The sequence below is a fragment of the Cydia fagiglandana genome, chromosome 4 (assembly GCF_963556715.1).
Source record: "Cydia fagiglandana chromosome 4, ilCydFagi1.1, whole genome shotgun sequence".
NCBI classification, from domain to species: Eukaryota; Metazoa; Arthropoda; class Insecta; order Lepidoptera; family Tortricidae; genus Cydia; species Cydia fagiglandana.
Genome location: NC_085935.1, coordinates 19,478,035 through 19,500,527, shown reverse-complemented (window position 1 = coordinate 19,500,527; position 22,493 = coordinate 19,478,035). Strand labels below are relative to the sequence as shown.

General features: G+C 40.3%; 2 protein-coding genes across 2 annotated transcripts in view; one reads left to right on the top strand and one right to left on the bottom strand.

Annotated features, from left to right (window-relative positions):
- Positions 1-609: 609 nt before the first annotated feature.
- LOC134664016 (translationally-controlled tumor protein homolog) lies at positions 610-3,413 on the bottom strand. The gene is made up of 3 exons (XM_063520580.1): positions 3,257-3,413; positions 2,788-3,046; positions 610-1,007 (listed from the first exon to the last, which is right to left on the bottom strand). Exons 1-3 carry the CDS (start codon positions 3,282-3,284, stop codon positions 776-778), a joined length of 519 nt encoding a protein of 172 aa, XP_063376650.1. The 5' UTR covers positions 3,285-3,413; the 3' UTR covers positions 610-775.
- A 131-nt stretch (positions 3,414-3,544) lies between these two features.
- The window catches only part of LOC134663969 (zinc finger protein Xfin-like), a 38,823-nt gene continuing 19,874 nt past the window's right edge, over positions 3,545-22,493 (top strand). Inside the window, exons 1-10 of the mRNA XM_063520526.1 lie at positions 3,545-3,823; positions 4,296-4,394; positions 4,777-4,885; positions 5,634-5,872; positions 6,386-6,569; positions 6,909-7,114; positions 7,512-7,683; positions 8,381-8,523; positions 11,827-11,967; positions 17,589-17,744. Coding sequence (XP_063376596.1) covers positions 3,689-3,823; positions 4,296-4,394; positions 4,777-4,885; positions 5,634-5,872; positions 6,386-6,569; positions 6,909-7,114; positions 7,512-7,683; positions 8,381-8,523; positions 11,827-11,967; positions 17,589-17,744 — 1,584 coding nt within the window. The 5' untranslated portion in view covers positions 3,545-3,688. The remainder of the gene's footprint in view (positions 3,824-4,295; positions 4,395-4,776; positions 4,886-5,633; positions 5,873-6,385; positions 6,570-6,908; positions 7,115-7,511; positions 7,684-8,380; positions 8,524-11,826; positions 11,968-17,588; positions 17,745-22,493) is intronic.

Here is a 22,493-nt window from a genome sequence, read left to right as displayed (position 1 = left end):
TACACGGTGTACGGTAGGTAAAGTGATGTATCTTGATGTTATAGATATAACTACAGGAATTTAGAAGAATTAGCCTACACCATTTGCTAGTTTTGCTTTTATTATTACAGAGCCATCTTGTGAAAAGGCGTACTAGTTTTATACATGATGGAGTGAACCGTGAAAGTCGCACAGGCAGTTAATAAGTTTGCCGCTAGATGGCAGTTAAGACTAGCCACCCTACGAGAAGGGAGCGAGCATGAGCCTTTCGATTTTACTGCTAGAAATGCCCTTCTTCCATTCCATTTTTTTTTTACGATTAGAAAGAACTGTGCAAAATAAAGCATTAGGTTCTAAATAAAGACCGATAAAATTTTAAGTAAATATGTCATCATCGCGCTATTTGAAAGTTTTTCATTATTATACCGCTTGGATAGACAAATACTTTATATCAACATACTTCGGTAGAGTTCTTTCTATTCCTAAAAAACGCCATTATTATGGTGCTGTGGTACACTTAAAGCTTAGATCTCAATACAAAGAGAATGCGCGTCAAGCAGCCAAGGCATTGGCATTGGGTGGCAGTCAAGGTATTGCTGAGTAGGTATGTAGAAATAAAAGGATTGCAAGTGCTGTCATTAATTTATTTAAGTTATGTAACATTTGATAACATTACAAAATTGTTCAGCCTTGTGATGGGAGAAGCCGGATACAGCGGACATGGTTTGTAAATAAATACAAAAGATGAGTTAGGCGATGTGTGGAATATTATGAGTATACAGAACACTTATGCTGCTTAGAACTTCTCTTCTTCTAGACCATGTTTGAAGAACATCATGATTGGCACTTGCTGGCCATCAATATCTCTGTACTCGCACATGGCAACCATACCGTCGCAATCCATGGACTCGCCGGTGAAGAACTGTAGTTCCTTAAACCTGCCGAGGATGTCCTTCATAACTTTGTTCATGTTGGTCTTGAACACCTCAACTTGGTCGGGCGCCTTCTCATTTAGTTTTTCAACTAATCTGTAATAGAGGAGAAATCTTCTGTTAAAACTTGAGATACGCCAATAACACTTGAGAAAGAGTGATTCTGGGATTTAATCATTGACTTTTCTACCTTGATAGAGTACAACTAGTTTCTCTGATTTGGAACCATAGTCTCTTCAGATTCAAAATAGTAAGGCTCTTAAGGTTCTTAAGTAAAGTGGAATCTGAAGATACTGACATCTGATCTGATGACTACATCACACAGGCGTATGATTTTGCAAAATAATGTAATTGATAAGATCAATTAACTAGGTCACAAGGTCCAAAATTAAGTCAATAATAATTAAAGATTTTGTTAACTCCAATAATAATGTGCACAAACATTTAAAATGATTGTCCATGGATAGAAGTTGCTGTTATAGCATCATATGCTCCACAGGAAGGCACTACAATCCAACCTCTGGTATTAGATGATGCCTATGTTTTGTAATAACTTAATTATAGTTGGTCAAGCAGACCTAGTAAGTAGAAAAAGGGGGTGAATTTGAAAAAAGTAGGCACGAAGAGATTATTCTCATAGAAAATTTTAATTTCGCGCCTTTTTCTACTGAAAAGATTTGCTTGACCATCTATAGCTTGCTAGCATCTGCCCATGCCATTGTCCACATATACTATCCATCTTCCTCGAGTTATCCCGGCATTCTGCCACGTGCAGCTCATGGTAGCCTGGGGTATAAATATAAATAAACTGGCATTTCAAGCTTCAATTACTTGAATGCTAGGCCTACTTGAATAGATTGTTTTGACTTTATTCAGTGATAAAATTGTATACTGTGTGCAGACCATATGGCTAAGCATAAACAAAAGTAATCCACATCTAGGGAACAAATCAAATTATTTCATTAAATAGTTTTTTATTTGTGTGTGTATATTGTAAACTGAACTCCCTCTATGTAAAATTGGCCACCATTACTCTGGACACTACTTAGGACAATCTATGGCTATGCTAACTCTATAAACATTCTTGAATAACAAAACAACCCAATGGGCCAACACACACCTGTGGTGAACTTATTTCCAAAATCCACCCACACTTAAATCAATGTAATGAGTGTAATAAATGTTAGGATAATCTATGGCTATGCTAACTCTAGGAACATTCTATATATGCTAAAAGCAAAAATGAAAGATGAATAAGACTAATTTAAGAACTTGACGAAAAACGAATGGGACGACCCAAGACGATACCATCGTGACAGACGCGTTTTGTTAGAGAGTGAGTCTTCTGTACCTAGTACTATTATTTATTCTGTGCCCTGGCCCATTGCGTGTTTTGTTTTCGACTCTTCAAATAATTCAGAACAAAATCTAATTCTGTGTATGTACAGGTTAACCTTTATCATGACTGATAAAGCCTTTATCTTGACCTTCAGTGTTACCACAACAAAGATAAGCTCAGCTTCTTTATTGAATCAAAAATTGTTCAAAAACTAACCTAAAATATGACAAATGAAGAGTTCAATCTTGATTTCACAATGACTCATCTTAAAGGCATCTCTGACAGTTTGGTGGCAATAGAGCTATTGTTGGGATAGTTGATTTGACCAAAGGTTTTAATAATAGATTACGAACTGTTGTGCAGTAGCGATTACACGTGTTAAAGTGTTGCAAAATTCAAGTCACCAACTTACAGATCTTAAGTAAAAAATTCACTAAGTATACGTAAACATAAATACATACTGATAAATTAAAACCAAGCATTTTAGCCCAAACCTCGAACGGGTTTCTTCACAGTGCATTTATCACAATCACTCACTTTTTCATGTAGTCCTTAAGGTACAGTGTGTACGACTTTTTGTCACCGAAGGCGTATGTCTCCACAAGCCTGTGGTTGAGAACTATGTCTAATCCAGTCTCCACGGCAGAGTCAGTGCCCTCATCGGCCTCCTCAGCCGAGGGGTTGAAACCCTCGATCTGGATATCGCCCTGGGTTCTCTGCACAAGTTTAGCGGTCACTTCGTAAAGTACTTCATCGACCAGCTTTATTTTGTATGTGTCCGAGAACATCTCGTCACCTGAAAAGTACAATTACATCCTGTTATTTCCATTTCAAAACCTGGAGAAGCCATCTGGATTGTCGATGTGGCATAAAATATCCAAAATTGATGATGAGACATCCCTGTCATGGGCACAATGAAATGTCAAAGTAACCGATATCAATATTACACATATTTAATAAAATATTCACTAAAAACACTTCAATATAACATGACAAACGTAATTACCAGTAATAATATCTTTATAGATTCTCATTTTGATGGATTAAGGGCGATATAAATAATAAAAACCGAAACTACGGCCTCTAGCCCCAAGAACTAAACCGGAAAGGGCTTTCAAAAAGAAAGAAGGGGATATTGAAATGTTGCTAGAAACGTAACAAAATTTAAGCTAAAAACGCTTTAATAAACTTGGCTCACAAGTTTTATTTTTTGTGTTGATTGGTAATAATAAAGTACTAAATTTAATTAAAGAACTGTTTTTAATTAATTTTCAAAATAAATACAATCTTTGATTTATTTTAGATACATTATAAAGGGTATTTAACGTTTCAAATATACGCCTCAAAACTGTCAAATTATTATCCTTGGGTTGGTTTCGTTATGTTGGCAAATCATAAGGAAGTAGATGGTGTGATTAAAAAAAACTCCCATTAGAAGATGGAAGTCTTTCTGTATAATTCTACTGTTTGTAGATTATGTGGAGAAGAAAATGATAATGGAACATTGTTATATTCTAGTGAAGAAAATAGCCAGAACTTAAGTGAAATCATTAATACCTATTTACCAATCAAGGTAGAGTACTTTTTATTTAATTCGTGGTTGTTTTGACTCCATTACGAAACCAAGATGGAGGTCTGATTCACGAAAATGTTAACATTTTCTATCTTTAATCTTATTGTAATGCGTATATTTTACTGGAAATATATGAAATAATAGCTGTGTATTTTTATAATACTTATTTATTTACTGTTTATACTTCTTATCATACCTAAATTTTGTATTTATTACGCGCCACTATTTGACATTTTTACAGCTGATTTGAATAAAAGTAAGGTTTATTTGTATCATTATTTTTATATTTTCTGGTGATGTATTATTAAATTTCTACGCATTATATCAGTGACATGACAATACATATAACTTAATTATACCGAACAACCTGAAATATTTGTCATTTAAATTACATACATAAAATTGATGCATCTTAAGTTTTCTAAATCTATAGAAAAAATGTGTACAATAAAGTAAATATTATTCTACTCAGGTATCAGACGACGGACAATTACCACGGACCATTTGTCCAGGATGTACTATCCAGATAGAAGCTACTGTAGAATTTATAACCTTGATAATAAATGGACAGGTTTGTACATTATCATTTATATCTTAAAACTTTATACTTATTATTTCTTATCACTATTTTCCATCTCTAAGGGGTATCCTTACAAAAGTACTTTCATATTTTACATATAAAAATAACAAAGCAACAAAAAATTAATATACAAACAAAGTAGTTCTTGTTTTAAACAATTCTGCTTGACAACAAGCTGGAAGACATCCCTTCGACAGATAAGTTCGCATTTGTACTTTCTTAATGTACGAGTATGTCTACTATGTGTATTTCTATTTGTTACTTAGAGTTTGTGCGGAAACAGAAGAGTCATGGAATGTAAGGGAACCCATACATTCCACGACTCTTCTCTTTCCGCACAGACTACTTATTTTATGACATGATTATATTTCAGAAAATAATAAGAGAGCTGCATCAGCGGGAGAAGGAATATAAGAAGACATTGTTCAACAATGCAGTGGCAAGTGAGCCTGAGATTATCACCGAGAACATTGTTTATGAGAGTATGTGTAACCTTTGCATATCATTTTTTTAATTTAATCATGTCAATGATTTAAAAAATACTTATGGGTTAGGCACCCAAGAACATTTTTCGAATGTTTCATTTAAATAAAAGAAAACAACTTTCATACCTAAACTGTGTTGTGCTCCCAGTACTGGTTTTCTATACAAAATCAGTCCCTTTACCCGGGAATGTCCAGGTCTCGTCATACTAATTCAGTCCCGGGAGTATTTCCTGTCCTAGAAATTTAAATCAGACAGGGTATTCTCATTGTGAGTAATGAGCGTCGGCGTCTATAACTCTATGGCCGCTGCTCGACGCAACGTCGACGGAACTGCGCAGCGACGTCATTTTCCATAGCGCTGACCGGACGCCGACGCTCGAAAGGCGCTAGATGTGGGGGGCCCCTAAAAGTCTAACCCCCTTATTCATAAATGTCTACTAAAGTTGACAAGCCTATAATAATTGTTTGTCCCTTTCTGACGTATCAATTGGTATGATGGAAAGGGACAAACAATTATTATTAGCTTGTCAACTTTAGTAGACGTTTATGAATAAGGGGGCAAGGTATTAAGTCCGCCATTTGTACATTGTTGTATATATTTTGTGCAATAAGATTTAAATAAATAGTCTTCAGAAGAATTGTCCACTATCTTCTAGTATGGCTGGCTAGTCTCACTATTATACACAATAAACAGAGGTTTGCTAAGTTTTACGGACGAGGGAGATTCACAATTCCGTTATTCCAGTCAACACCAGCGATGGCGTCTACCAAGTGGAGCACCCGATCGCCCTCCAAGTGGCAGGCTTGGAGAAGCCCAAACGCAAGCGAGGCCGGCCTCCGAAGAAGCCCAAGAGTCCTGAGGAGTTGGCGCAGGAGGCCGCTGCCAGGCAGCAGGTCGAGGAGGCCAAGGTTAGCCAGAAAGAGGAGGAGTTGCAGGGGAAACGGAGGAGGAAGACACCAACTAGATTCAAAGAAGCTGTTCAGGTAAACTGATTTTTTCTGCTTTGTTGGTTGTTCTACTAAATATTATTGTGAATTTCTTCGTCTAAATTAAAATCATGATAATTTTTAACCCCCTACGCAAAAAGAGGGATGTTATATGTTTGACGCTAATGTCTATATGTCTGTGTGTCTGTGGCATCGTAATTCTCAAATAGATGGACAGATCTCGATTTGTTTTTTTATAAAGCGAGTTTCCTAGCGATGGTTCTTAGCTATGTTTGATAAAAATCGATCCAGCAGTTGAAGAGTGTCAGCTCTTTTCCTAAATAATGTCAGGCATTTTAGTATAATGCGTAGGGGATTAATGAAAAAAAAAACTTAACTAAGTATTTTTTAATTTAACTAAATTAATTTAATTTTTGTTAAGCTTGTAAATTTCATCAAAATAATTTAACTGATGTTATATTTATTATAAAAAAAACCTTTGTCTGTGTTACTGATTACAATTCCGGAATTCAAGATAGTCCAAACGGTATACACTCATTTATATTCCAGGGCAAAGAGCTAGAAAGGATATTCAAAGAGGAGGGAGTGACTGACGGCGATGAAAGTGACGCCGAAGCTAAACCAGACGCGGACAAGCCTCCCGTGTCCAAGGAACCCGAGGTCATAGGGCATATGGAGGCCTCTGGAGAACTTGTAGTCGTTGTTAAGGGCAAAGGCCGGGGGAGGCCGAAAGGTAAGTCACTAAAACAAGCTGCCCATGTTTAAGGGACTCGATGTCAGGATGTATGGAGGCTTCTGGAGAACATGTGGTCGTTTTTAAGGGCAAAGGCCGGGGGAGGCCGAAAGGTAAGTCACTCAGACGAGCTGCTCCCCTTTACCTGGATCGAGGTCATTTGGCATATGGAGGCGAGGGCGAGGGAGGCCGACTAAAGTACACATAACATAACATCCATGCATGCATGCATATATATTCGGTTTGCCTTTAACATGGGGAGCTCGTCCCGCCCCCCCCCCCCTTCACCTCTTCCTTCTATGAAATTGAAGTCAGTTAAAAATATTATTGTTTGTCCAGGTCGCATGCGACCGACGCGCGAGCAGTGCGCCATCTGCGGCATGGAGTTCTCTTGCGTTGGCCGCTACATGTCACACGTGGCCGCGCACGGACCCGTGCAGTACCGCTGCGGCTGCGGCCAGACCTTCCCCACCAGACTCATGTTCACTACGCACCAGAGGACCGCCGCACACGAGGGACAGACTGTCATCCCGTGCGACACGCAGGTGAGACGCATGTAGCTTGCCATACGTGTCGCACAGCTGCGGCCAGACCTTCCCCACCAGGCTCATTTTCACCACGCACCAGGGGAACGCCGCACACGAGGGACAGACGGTCGTCCCGTGCGACACGGAGGTGAGACGCATGTAGCATGCCACACATCTCGCACAGCTGCGGGGAGACCTTCCCCACCAGACTCATGTTCACCAAGCACCAGAGGAACGCCGCACACGAGACGAAAGACAGCGGTCATTCCGTGCGACATTATTGCTATCTAATACATCATACAAAAAGATATAATCCTTAATAAATTGCATGCTGCACAAATCTTTTTATGTTATTGACAAGATTTTCCCCAAAACTGTATTTATATTATACATACACTTAAAAACCTTATTCCAGAATCCGGAGAACCCCCAAACGTCTCCAATAAAGACAGAGCAGCCGCCAGAACCGTCCGAAGAACTGCCCTCAGTAGAGAAGCTCGTCAGCAATGTACAGGACACTACGCTGCCGGCCGCCGTGCCGGACGCCGATACGACGGAGAACGTGGAGAAACCGGACGAGAAACCGGGTACGTCAGATAGACAGATCTCTGTAGGCCTAGGGGCGCGACAGCAGTGTTGGCCGAAACGTTAATGCAATTGAAAATGTTGGCCGTTAACCATTATAAATTGAACCTTAAACCGTAACGGACGGTTACAGTTTACGATTCAATTTATAATGATATAGGCCAACATTTTCAATTGCATTAACGTTTCGGCCAACACTGCGCGACAGTATCTCGCTCGCGAGATTAGACTACGCGTCTTTTTCTAACTGTATTAATTAAAGAGGCACGGTTAGTCTATCTCGCGGGCGAGATACTGTCACGCCACTCCTGTGCGCAAACCCGGCAAAACCAGAATAAGCTGAGCGCTGGTGGCCTAGCGGTAAGAGCGTGCGACTTTCAATCCGGAGGTCGCGGGTTCAAACCCCGGCTCGTACCAATGAGTTTTTCGGAACTTATGTACGAAATGTCATTTGATATTTGCCAGTCGCTTTTCGGTGAAGGAAAACATCGTGAGGAAACCGGACTAATCCCAATAAGGCCTAGTTTCCCCTCTGGGTTGGAAGGTCAGATGGCAGTCGCTTTCGTAAAAACTAGCGCCTACGTCAAATCATGGGTTTAGTTGTCAAGCGGACCCCAGGCTCCCATGAGCCGTGGCAAAATGCCGGGATAACGCAAGGAAGAAGAAGTATCACGAGGTTAAAAGATGTAATGATTACAGAAGTGGCACCAGAAACGACGCCGCCAGAGACCGAGGTGGAGACAGACACGGTCGTGCTCGGCCCGTCCGGCAAGCCCAAGCTCAAGTGTCCGCAGTGCGACAAGATGTTCAGCAACAAGCAGAGCCGATCGCTACACATCAAGGTTCACTAAACATTCTTATAATACCCCTATAACTACCCCCTACAACTTATCTGCTTTGCCTATAGGTTGACTGGTAGAGAATGCATTAAGCATTAAGTTTGCCTTTTGTACAGTGTGTTTTCTTATGTGAAACAAAGATTAAATAAAATAAATAATTGCCTGGGTGGATCCATTTTTTATGTATCTCGTTGCCATACCTACGAACGTACGTAATATGAATTTTAATTTTTAACAAGCAGAAACGTCTGCGAAACGATGCTATTAATATGGTGGAAAGATTTGCTGGCTAGTGAGGAGTCATCCATTAATTACATTGTGACATAGCTATGTCACCAGCGCGCCATGTCACCGCAGCGACGCGCCCTGTACGGAATCCGGCCACACCGACACGATGGCGCGGTGCGGGGCGCGACGGAGGGGAGCACCAACCGGCAGCTATATAACCGCGCGCAGCACTCAGTACAGAACCCATTCCGTCCCCGCCGCTTCTCGGCGACACACCTCTCCTAGTCCCTTCCTGCGGTCGCGGCCGGGGTGACACATGTGCGCCTAGGCCAGGCTGTTCCCTTCCATCACGGGCTGGAGCGGTCACCGCCTGCCAGTGAATCCTCACACGCAGGGCCTGTAGCGGACACCGCCGGCCGGCGTAGCCCCTGTCCTCAATCTAACATTACCGCCGACCAGCACGATTACTTACATCTCTCCTAACCCCTTTCTTGCGGTCGCGGCCGGGGTGACATATGTGCGCCTAGGCCAGGCTGTTCCCTTCCATCACGGGCTGGAGCGGTCACCGCCTGCCAGTGAATCCTCATACGCAGGGCCTGTAGCGGACACCGCCGGCCGGCGTAACTCCTGTCCCCGATCGTCCCTATCACTCCCGCCTACCACGATCTAACCCGGAGCTAGGTTTGCGTGTAGATTACCTAGGGCACTCGCGTATCCCGCCGCTACTATAGGGAATCGGCCCACCGGGGCATATTAGTGATAAGTGTTAGCTATTAAGTGTTTTCAATAAACGGCATAAAGCCCCGTCTAGACCAGTGTACTATCCGTGTTTGTGTTAACAACCCGTAAGTCCCCTTTCTCCCAAATCTGAGACTAGCTCGGTAAACCTCTCCAGCCTTCCAGGCCGAGGGGATATGTGACTCCTGCTTAGGCAGCACATCACAACATCACACGTTTAGGGGGAGGGAGGGGGTCAAGAAAATGTGACATGTTGTGACAAGGGGAGGGGGGTCATAAACTTTGTGACGTCACTTTAACTTCATCAGTAACCGAAAGTTTATTTAAATTATTTTATACGCTAATTATCTTTTAAATAACAAGGTTTTCAAACGATAATCGTTTTTAATTTTATTTCTTAATCAGTTTTGGGTTATAAAATTAGTAATACTTCTTTTGTCAAATAAATAATAATCTTTATTCAGAAAAACGTAGTTATACATTTAACATTAGGTTAATAATATTTTATTGGACTTCCCACCAAACATCTTAGAAAAAAGGAGAGAATTACAAACTCAACTAAAAATGGAAAACGCGAACGGGAATAAAGCCTTCATCAAGTATGACAAATTAGTAATCGTTGGAAAATCAATAGACACAACATCCAACAAAAAAAGGAACCTCCAAATATCACCAGAGAACAATCAACGCCAGAATGACTATAGAACACAGGTTTCAAAGAAAAATAAAACCCAACCTATGCATTCACCATTACAAAGACCACAAAGCGTATCGGAGACAGTTCTAAAACCAGGAATATTAAATTATTTAGTAAATAAAAATCCAAACAACAAAGAAAAACAAGACACGAACTTATAGAATTAGTACCCTACCCCTCCTCTACACAGAAATTACTTAACAAAAATCAAGAATAGAAAAAACAATATACATCTTCCAACACGGCTGGTCACCGGGGAAGATTATGACCAAAACCCTCCAAAGAACAAAGGAACACACACCGAATACAGATTGAAACATACAAAGTCAGAACACTTTCGTTAAGTATATGATTGATTAATAGAAATAGAAGAATCAAGGAAAAGAAATCAAGTAAAACATAACAGGTATATCGGAAGTGCGAAGAGTAGGAAAGTCAACAGAAGAATACAAGAATCTCATAAGCGCAAGACCGAATTAAATAGGCATCTTTGGAGGAGGCCTTCACCCAAACTGGGGTTCTTGCAGAAACAACAATTAATCATACCTCCCTAAATATAAATACTAAATTACTAACATACTAGAAATTAAGATGTTTCCAAAATGTTATATAATAAGTTACTAATTAACTAAATAACCTATACACTATTGTTTGATTTTATTTTGTTTCTTTTTTCATGCAAGAAATAATAAAGGCTTTTTTATTTTATTTTATTTATTATTATTTTATTGAAATAGCAATATTGGACACAATACATAATACATCTTAAATAATTACGAAAGTAACTATCCGTCAAAACCCGTTCCTTATCGCTTCCGGTGCAAAAGTGCCCATAACACTCACGGCATTACCCCGCTGGATGGCTATGGACAGCCTCTGCACCAGAAACGATTCGGAGCGGGGATCCTTTTGTCAAATATATTTTGATAAAATATTAAATAAATATTTGCCGATTTCGTTGAAGAAATGTGACGCCACACCAGGGGGGAGGGGTTTGCCAAATGTGACCAAGTGTGACAAGGAGGGGGGGAGGGGTAAAAAAACCTAGAATTTCGTGTGACGTAATTAATGGATGACCCCTGATGAGGTCTTGGTGGCTCAGATGGCAGGGCGCTGGAGTATCGATCCAGAGGCCGTGAGTTCAAGTCTCACCCAAGACAGCAATTTTTCCACTTTTAAATTTATTCTAAGCTTAATGTACGTAATATGAAGTCTAACATGTAGAGTCATATGTAGAGTTTAATAAGTATCTCAAAATAACAAGTTTTTCGATACTTTTATACACCTTTTAAATTCACCAAACATGCATTATTGTAATATGTATAAGCGACCGGGGAATGTATAATAGAACATATTATAACTATGCCACTGTTGTCACCTAGCGTAACCAACAATAAATAATTGATGCCCCCACTTATTTTGTTACTTTAAGAATATTCTCTGTCGCGAAAATATTTATAGCTATTAGACGCTATTCTTCAAATTTCAAATATTGAATGAATGTATCAAAAATATTTTGTTTCATGAAATTACATTTAACTGCTTTATTCGCTTCTCTGAAACAGTTATTTATCTTTTTTGAAAAGTTCATCGTGTGAGTTAAGTTTTTTTTCTCCCTAATTAGTATCTATCTTTGGTCACAGGCGGTGCACGAAGGCGCGAAACCGTACGTGTGCGTAGAGTGCGGAGCAACGTTCGCGTATCCTCGCTCGCTCGCTCTACACGCACATTCTCATCGGAGGGCTCAGCCCACTAAAGGCTTCGCCTGCGATCTGTGTGGGAAGGTATGTAAGGGTGGTATTCCACCTGTCCTATTTCCTTGTCCAATATGTATTTTGTCTCACATTTTGCTAAACGAGAGAGTGAGACGCAATGACATTAGACTAAGATATTGGACAGATGGAATACTACTAATACTTTTCGTATTAACAAGTAATTCTATGAACGCACTCGCTCGCCAGTGCTACACGCGTATTCTTATCAGAGGGCTCAGCTTACTGTGGGCTTTGCCTGCGATCTGTGTGAGAAGGTATGTTAACTAAGTAAAAAACTCGTTTTGAAAACATTTATAAGTACGTAACTAGTTATAGAACATTTTTCGTTTTAGTTGCATCGCAATTGTGACGATCGCAAGTAGTCCGGGAGCCGGCTGCATGAAACAAACCTCATCAAAAAATAGAATATACCTACCCTGTAGAGGTACCTGACATTTAGTAGATTCCAACGCACTTGGTCGGCCTAGGCTTAACCTGGCAGATTTTGTACAAATGGCAAAAACGTTGGACAAAAATTCATCAAAAAAAACCTCATCGAAAAATAGAATGAAACTTGTATGGTAGGATACCTGACCTTGAGGACAGTAAAAAAAAAGTGGTCGGCCTCACCTTAGCCTGGCAGTTTTTGCAGTCCGACCAGATTTATTGGGTCACGTGAGAGCTACAATTTACCTCATCGAAAAATAGAATGAAACAAACGGATTATAATAGCTAAAATAAGCCTGTTGACGTATGTCTTGGTCGGCCTCACCTTAACCTGGCAGTTTTTGCAGTCCGACCAGATTTATAAAAAAATCATCAAAAAATTTTTATCGATAAATCGTATGAAACTTGTATGGTACGATAGCTGCCTTTGAGGACAGTAAAAAAAAAATGGTCGGCCAAATCCTGTGTTTGCAGGTTCCTGTGTCCGACCAATTTTGTGGTACCACGTGAGAGCTACAATTTACCTCATCGAAAAATAGAATGAAACAATCGGATTATAATAGCTTAAATAAGCCTGTTGACGTATGTTTTGGTCGGCCTCACCTTAACCTGGCAGATTTTGCAGTCCGGCCAAATTTATAAAAAAATCATCAAAAAATTTTTATCGAAAAATCGTGTGAAACTTGTATGGTACGATAGCTGCCTTTCAGGACAGTAATAAAAAAATGGTCGGCGAAATCCTGTGTTTGCAGGTTCCTGTGTCCGACCAATTTTGTGGTACCACGTGAGAGCTACAATTTACCTCATCGAAAAATAGAGTGAAACAAACGGATTATAATAGCTAAAATAAGCCTGTTGACGTATGTCTTGGTCGACCTCACCTTAACCTGGCAGTTTTTGCAGTCCGACCAAATTTATAAAAAAATCATCAAATTTTTTTTATCGAAAAATCGTATGAAACTTGTATGGTACGATAGCTGCCTTTGAGGACAGTAAAAAAAAAGTGGTCGGCCAAATCCTGTGTAGGCAGGTTCCTCTGTCCGACCAATTTTGTGGTACCACGTGAGAGCTACAATTTACATCATCGAAAAATAGAATGAAACAAACGGATTATAATAGCTAAAATAAGCCTGTTGACGTATGTCTTGGTCTGCCTCACCTTAACCTGGCAGTTTTTGCAGTCCGACCAAATTTATGAAAAAATCATCAAATTTTTTTTTATCGAAAAATCGTATTAAACTTGTATGGTACGATAGCTGCCTTTGAGGACAGTAAAAAAAAAGTGGTCGGCCAAATCCTGTGTTGGCAGGTTCCTCTGTCCGACCAATTTTGTGGTACCACGTGAGAGCTACAATTTACCTCATCGAAAAATAGAATGAAACAAACGGATTATAATAGCTAAAATAAGCCTGTTGACGTATGTCTTGGTCGGCCTTACCTTAACCTGGCAGTTTTTGCAGTCCAACCAAATTTATGAAAAAATCATCAAAAAATTTATATCGAAAAATCGTATGAAACTTGTATGGTACGATAGCTGCCTTTGAGGACAGTAAAAAAAAATGGTCGGCCAAATCCTGTGTTGGCAGGTTCCTGTCTCCGACCAATTTTGTGGTACCACGTGAGAGTTACAATTTACCACATCGAAAAATAGAATGAAACAAACGGATTATAATAGCTAAAATAACCCTGTTGACGTATGGCTTGTTACGGGCGGCTTTCATAAATTCAATGTGGCAGTGTGCGGCAGAATCCACTTGCATCAAATTTGATGCAACACATTGTGGCTGGACATTAAGAGATGAAATGTATAAGATCAAATGGTTTGAAGCCTTTGAAGGACACATAACGCCTTTGCGAGTCGAAGAAATAACAATACGATAATCACTTAATATATGTGAGGTTATCTTGTGTATTTTTATTTATTTATATTTATTGAGAAGTTCAACAGCGTTTACATTAAATAATATACACAAAACATGAGAACTTATAGCATAGCCAATAACAGAACTTCCTGTAATTTATACATAGTAAAAAATCATCTGTGGGTAGACTTGTAACTTGTGCTGTACAAGAATCGTAAATATAACTTAATTTGTAAGTCTTTAAGGTACAAGGAAAAAGAGAAAAAATTAATAATAACTGTAAACTGGAAAAAAAATCCTAAAATAGTAGGTATAGCTCTAATTTTGCGTAAACAATAAATAAAAAATAGTAAAATAAAAATACATACAGTGCCTACATAAACGAGCGAATCTATTAGTTTGTATGCATTTATTGGAATTTATGTGTTCGTGTGTGTGTGTGTGTGTGTGTGTGTGTGTGTGTGTGTGTGTGTGTGTGTGTGTGGGTGGGTGGGTGTATGTGTGTAAGTGGGTGTGATAGTGCGTGACTACCAGGAAAGTTGCTTTGCAATTTGTGATTTGAAAACACGTCTGGAGGAGAAGAAAGGGTCAATGTTTTGGAACGATTTATTATAGGTACGTGCGATTCTACTCAGAATTTAATAGAATAGAATTTTGGCCATAATTGGTATGATGACAGGGAATATGGAATAGTGTGGTGTGACGAGTTCGGCGCGTGGGAGCGCGGAGCCCTAACTGTGACAGCAATCCAACGCAGTCTAGATGCCCGTTGAGAACATCGTGGAGGAACATTTTACCATTTATTTAAATTTTGGAAGGATCACGTGCAGTTTTTCCTCTTATATTACAAGTGTTCGATTGAAAACTAAGCTTTGGTGTATACCTGGATCACCTGCACGTACAAGAAGGCGTTTCATATACGCCCGCCCATCAGATAGGTACACAAAGTCATGATGCGTATGGAATACAGCATGTGTGGTCCTATTCTAGCTGTCACGTGGTATCACAAATTTGGTCGGACTGCAAAAACTGCCAGGCTACGGTGAGGCCGACCAAGCCATACGTCAACAGGTTTATTTTAGGTATTATAATCCGTTTGTTTCATTCTATTTTTCGATGAGGTAAATTGTAGCTCTCACGTGGTACCACAAAATTGGTCGGACACAGGAACCTGCCAACACAGGATTTGGCCAACCACTTTTTTATTACTGTCCTCAAAGGCAGCTATCGTACCATACAAGTTTCACACGATTTTTCGATAAAATTTTTTTGATGATTTTTTTATAAATTTGGCCGGACTGCAAAAACTGCCAGGTTAAGGTGAGGCCGACCAAGACATACGTCAACAGGCTTATTTTAGCTATTATAATCCGTTTGTTTCATTCTATTTTTCGATGAGGTAAATTGTAGCTCTCACGTGGTACCACAAAATTGGTCGGACACAGGAACCTGCCAACACAGGATTTGGCCAACCACTTTTTTATTACTGTCCTCAAAGGCAGCTATCGTACCATACAAGTTTCACACGATTTTTCGATAAAATTTTTTTGATGATTTTTTTATAAATTTGGCCGGACTGCAAAAACTGCCAGGTTAAGGTGAGGCCGACCAAGACATACGTCAACAGGCTTATTTAAGCTATTATAATCCGTTTGTTTCATTCTATTTTTCGATGAGGTAAATTGTAGCTCTCACGTGGTACCACAAAATTGGTCGGACACAGGAACCTGCAAACACAGGATTTGGCCGACCATTTTTTTTTACTGTCCTCAAAGGCAGCTATCGTACCATACAAGTTTCATACGATTTTTCGATATAAATTTTTTGATGATTTTTTCATAAATTTGGTCGGACTGCAAAAACTGCCAGGTTAAGGTGAGGCCGACCAAGACATACGTCAACAGGCTTATTTTAGCTATTATAATCCGTTTGTTTCATTCTATTTTTCGATGAGGTAAATTGTAGCTCTCACGTGGTACCACAAAATTGGTCGGACAGAGGAACCTGCCAACACAGGATTTGGCCGACCACTTTTTTTTTACTGTCCTCAAAGGCAGCTATCGTACCATACAAGTTTCATACGATTTTTCGATAAAAAAATTTTGATGATTTTTTTATAAATTTGGTCGGACTGCAAAAACTGCCAGGTTAAGGTGAGGCCGACCAAGACCTACGTCAACAGGCTTATTTTAGCTATTATTATCCGTTTGTTTCATTCTATTTTTCGTTGAGGTAAATTGTAGCTCTCACGTGGTACCACAAAATTGGTCGGACACAGGAACCTGCCAACAAAGGATTTGGCCGACCACTTTTTTTTTACTGTCCTCAAAGGCAGCTATCTTACCATACAAGTTTCATACGATTTTTCGATAAAAAATGTTTGATGTTTTTTTTATAAATTTGGTCGGACTGCAAAAACTGCCAGGTTAAGGTGAGGCCGACCAAGACATACGTCAACAGGCTTATTTTAGCTATTATAATCCGTTTGTTTCATTCTATTTTTCGATGAGGTAAATTGTAGCTCTCACGTGGTACCACAAAATTGGTCGGACAGAGGAACCTGCCAACACAGGATTTGGCCGACCACTTTTTTTTTACTGTCCTCAAAGGCAGCTATCGTACCATACAAGTTTCATACGATTTTTCGATAAAAAATTTTTGATGATTTTTTTATAAATCTGGTCGGACTGCAAAAACTGCCAGGTTAAGGTGAGGCCGACCAAGACATACGTCGACAGGCTTATTTTAGCTATTATAATCCGTTTGTTTCATTCTATTTTTCGATGAGGTAAATTGTAGCTCTCACGTGACCCAATAAATCTGGTCGGACTGCAAAAACTGCCAGGCTAAGGTGAGGCCGACCACTTTTTTTTTACTGTCTTCAAGGTCAGGTATCCTACCATATAAGTTTCATTCTATTTTTCGATGAGGTTTTTTTTGATGAATTTTTGTCCAACGTTTTTGCCATTTGTACAAAATCTGCCAGGTTAAACCTAGGCCGACCAAGTGCGTTGGAATCTACTAAATGTCAGGTACCTCTACAGGGTAGGTATATTCTATTTTTTGATGAGGTTTGTTTCATGCAGCCGGCTCCCGGACTAAAGGCAATTCGTTAGACATAACAAGTTATTTCAGGAACAATCCGAGTATACAAAGATATGTAGAGCCACATGTAGAGTCGAATATGTAGAATTACGTGTTAGGTCGACAATTTTTCTATATTTGTCACCAACTAAACGAAACTAACACTAAGCAAATTGTGATTGTGATGTGAAATCGACTGTGTTTTGTTTGTTGTCAATATTGCGAGTGATTAGTGTATTTTTTTTAATTTACCTACAGGTGCTGAACCATCCGTCATCCGTGGTGTACCACAAGGAAGCCGAGCACACCGGCCAGCGCTACGTGTGCGGCAAGTGCGGCAAGCTGTTCAAACACAAGCAGCTGCTACAGCGACACCAGCTCGTCCACTCCCAGGCGCGGCCTTACAGCTGCAAGGTAATCTACTCACAGGTGCTGAACCATCCTTCATCCGTGGTGTACCACAAGGAAGCCGAGCACACCGGCCAGCGCTACGTGTGCGGCAAGTGCGGCAAGCTGTTCAAACACAAGCAGCTGCTACAGCGGCACCAGCTGGTCCACTCCCAGGCGCGGCCTTACAGCTGCAAGGTAATCTACTCACAGGTGCTGAACCATCCTTCATCCGTGGTGTACCACAAGGAAGCCGAGCACACCGGCCAGCGCTACGTGTGCGGCAAGTGCGGCAAGCTGTTCAAACACAAGCAGCTGCTACAGCGGCACCAGCTGGTCCACTCCCAGGCGCGGCCTTACAGCTGCAAGGTAATCTACTCACAGGTGCTGAACCATCCTTCATCCGTGGTGTACCACAAGGAAGCCGAGCACACCGGCCAGCGCTACGTGTGCGGCAAGTGCGGCAAGCTGTTCAAACACAAGCAGCTGCTACAGCGGCACCAGCTGGTCCACTCCCAGGCGCGGCCTTACAGCTGCAAGGTAATCTACTCACAGGTGCTGAACCATCCTTCATCCGTGGTGTACCACAAGGAAGCCGAGCACACCGGCCAGCGCTACGTGTGCGGCAAGTGCGGCAAGCTGTTCAAACACAAGCAGCTGCTACAGCGGTACCAGCTGGTCCACTCCCAGGCACGGCCTTACAGCTGCAAGGTAATCTACTCACAGGTGCTGAACCATCCTTCATCCGTGGTGTACCACAAGGAAGCCGAGCACACCGGCCAGCGCTACGTGTGCGGCAAGTGCGGCAAGCTGTTCAAACACAAGCAGCTGCTACAGCGGCACCAGCTGGTCCACTCCCAGGCGCGGCCTTACAGCTGCAAGGTAATCTACTCACAGGTGCTGAACCATCCTGCATCCGTGGTGTACCACAAGGAAGCCGAACACACGGCTAGCGCGTGTGCGGCAAGCTGTTCAAACACAAGCAGCTGCTACAGCGGCACCAGCTCGTCCACTCCCAGGCGCGCCCTTACAGCTGCAAGGTAATCTACTTACAGCTGGCCATGACTCCGTCCAAGGGCCCGATAACCTTTCTAAATTCACCAAAAAATCAATTTGAATTGTGACCTCAACTGTTACTGTGAACAACACTCAACATTTGAATTCGCTAGTGATCGAATATCGATGGAAGGTGTAAGTAAAGGTCCTTTGGCGAGGTGGTTCGAACTACTTGGTTATATAGTTTGGTCGGGGACTGTATCATTTCAAATATAGACAGTGAGGAGTTTACTGTCTTTGTCTTACGCTAGTAAGAACACCCAAAAGAAAGGGATGAATATAGTTCTTTTTCGTTAATATTTACTGACAAATGTGATATTTCATAAGATTTCAAGAATAAATTATGATTATTTTATGTGAGTTATGTTAAACTTATGGCATTCAGTGGGTAGTGATTAGAAATCTGATTATTGTTTACCCGAATATTTGTTAATTAATCTGTCGGTAGTCGCGAAAATGACCCTTCTCTCCTACCCGCCAATTCAAATGATGAAAAAGTATAAATGTAACTTACCATGGGATGGAAGGGGCATTCTCGCTCTGGCGCTTGAACCGGTAACATTGAGTAAGAAGGCTTACTGCTTGTTAAATTAAGAATGTCGAAAGTGTTTAAGTAAGAACTTAGAGTAAAATAAAGGTAATTGATTGTACGAAGGACTTTGATTCATCACAAGCCAGAAGTGGTAATAAACTGCGCCCATAAAAGGACCAGAACGTGTGAGTACCTAGTATATCTACATATACATATTTTATATGCTCTGACGTCATGGTAGTAAGTTTTAAGTTGTGTAATGCTTATAATCTTAAAACCTGATTAAATAATATGCAGATACGCGATCATGGTCAAGTTGAAGTAAATTAAAAGAGTCATGTTACGATTAGTGTATACAGTGCAGTAGTATGCTATTTTTATTTTTGGGTAATATTAATGTCAAGCAAAGATGAATACAATGAATACGACTTGGATAAATATTTAATGAATCCGTTAACAATTAAAATACAAACATGTACTGTATGTGTACCATTAAAGGCAAGTACGTTTATTGTCATTAAAAAGGAGCAATGTTATTTAACTGAGAGAGGTTTTAAATTTTAGTATGCCCATATTGTGAAGACATGCAGAAGTTCTCGGTTGATATGCAGATTTATTTGAAATACGTATTGTCGTTAAATGAAAGTGTTTACATATATTTACATCCTATGTTTGAGTTTCGAATACTGAACCTAATCCATTAAATAGTATGTTTAGTATGAGCTAAATTATCCAATAGCAAGTCATGCTTGATAAACTGCTCTGGTTAGTTTTGAAATGAATATATATATATTTTAACCAGATCATGTTGCAGTTGCATATGTAGATAGGTAGAGGCGTAGCTATAGTCACCATGAAGATGGTGTACTATAGTCGGACCCCTAATGTTTCTGGTTATCTATGTATGTATGCGGACTATGTTATTAGGTAAGATATCATGTAGGTGGTATCATGCTTATAACCAGGTCTAATGTTTAGTTACCTAAGTATGTGGGTAAAAGTGTAGTTAGCAAGTAGTTAGTCACCATGTAGGTGGTGTACTATAGTCAGACTCTAATGGTTGCAGTTGTCTATGATACCATGTAGGTGGTATCATATAACCGGGTCTAATGTTTAGTTACCTATGTATGTGGGTAAAAGTGTAGTTAGTAAGTAGTTAGTCACCATGCAGAGATGGGCATTAATCGATTAACTTTTTAATCGACTAATCAATCGATTAAAAAAGTTAATCGTCAAAATTAATCGGCGATTAATTTAATCGCGATTAATTTAGTCGACCTAACATACGATTGAAATTGAATTAATCTTAATATTAATCGATTAAATTTCTCGATTAACTCTCGATTGAAAGTAGACAGGTGGTCATTTTTGTATGTAACTAAAAATCAAAACTTCTTGCGTACACATTAAACTTCTTGCGGACATATGTATTACATGGGAAACCCAAGTGTGGCCCTATTTATGAAAAAATGTGCTCTAGTCGTAAAATTTTTAAATCTAGGCTTAAGTTCTGCCAAAACAATCAAGAGCAGATTAAGTTTGACATATTAGTAACACAACATGCGACTAAACAGTTTAGTAAATTCTGGAAAAGCACCAAAAAATTAAATTGCAAACCAAGTTTGTCGGCTAGTGTAGATGGCATTAGTGAACCCAAAGATGTTGCTAACATGTTCAAGGATTATTTTAAGGTGGAACCCCCTTATCTACCGGTGCGGGAGGGGTTCAATGCTGAGTCCAATGTGAAAGAAGCGTCAATTGTAGTCTCCGCTAAAGACGTTAGACTAGCTATAGCTAATATGAAAAGAGGTAAGTCTCCGGGGCACGACGGGCTCAGCATTGAACACCTTCAACACGCGGGTTCGCACATTGAGCGGCTATTATCTATGCTGTTCACGCTATGCTTGAGACACACATATTTACCTCCTGATTTGATGAAAACTGTGGTCATACCCCTTGTTAAAAATTCTACAGGAGATCTCGCGGATAAAAGTAACTATAGGCCGATATCTTTGGCCACAGTTACCGCTAAGGTACTGGATAGGTTTCTTGACACTTGTTTAAACCAACATGTTAAATTAAATGACGCCCAATTTGGTTTCCGTGAAGGACTATCTACGGAAAGTGCAATATTAGCCTTAAAACATACCGTAAGCTATTATGTTAAGAGAAATACGCCTGTTTATGCCTGTTTCTTGGATATTTCTAAGGCTTTCGATACCGTGTCGTATGATATACTGTGGTCTAAATTGAAGGAGACAGGCATAAATTCGGCTGTGACGGGAATCATGTCGCACTGGTATAGCAAGCAGATAAACATGGTAAAATGGGCTAAAGAATATTCGGATCCGTATGTGCTAAAGTGCGGGGTGAGGCAAGGGGGGCTAACCTCGCCTAGACTGTTTAGTATGTACATAAATGAACTGATTGAGGGGCTCAGCAGCACTCATGCCGGCTGTAGAATTGATAATGTTTGTGTAAATAATATTAGTTATGCCGACGACATGGTGCTGTTGAGCCCATCAGTATCAGGGCTAAAAAAGCTAATCGGTGCTTGCGAGATGTACGCGCAGCAGCACGGTTTGAAATACAACGCTGCTAAAAGCGAGTTCATGATTTTCAGGGGTAAAATAAAGTGTCCAGCCTACACGCCTAAAATAATGTTGAACGGAGTCCCTTTGAATCGTGTTACACATTTCAAATATCTTGGGCATATTGTGACCGAGGACCTGAAAGACGATCTAGATATCGAACGGGAGCGCAGGGCGTTGTCGGTCCGAGGCGGGATGCTGGCGCACAGGTTCGCACGCTGCAGTGCCCAAGTGAAGCTCACTTTATTTAGAGCTTACTGTCAAAGTTTTTATACGTGTGGCCTGTGGGCCAGTTTCAGGCTGAAGACCTATAATACCCTGCGTATCCAATATAATAATATTTTCAGAGTGCTGTTTGGGCTTCCTCGATTCTGCAGCGCCTCTGGGATGTTTGCCGATGCTAGCGTAGAGGACTTTTATGCCGTAGTGAGGAAGAAGACGGCGTCTGTGGTGATGCGGATGAGGGGGAGCTCAAATAGCATTCTGAAAATGATAGCAGAGAGGTGGGACTCGGATATTCTCCGCCGATATACCGACCTACACGTCTTACGACCTAGAAAATAAGTATTTTTATTTATGATTTAAGTTCACTAATGT

Bases quoted from the DNA above. Each gene is read 5' to 3' on its own strand.
- LOC134664016 (XM_063520580.1), bottom strand. From the start codon at position 3,284: ATGAGAATCTATAAAGATATTATTACTG. The intron at 3,047-3,256 runs GTAATTACGTTT...TGTACTTTTCAG, and splicing joins CTATAAAGATATTATTACTG to GTGACGAGATGTTCTCGGAC. The intron at 1,008-2,787 runs GTGAGTGATTGT...CCTCTATTACAG, and splicing joins CTTAAGGACTACATGAAAAA to ATTAGTTGAAAAACTAAATG.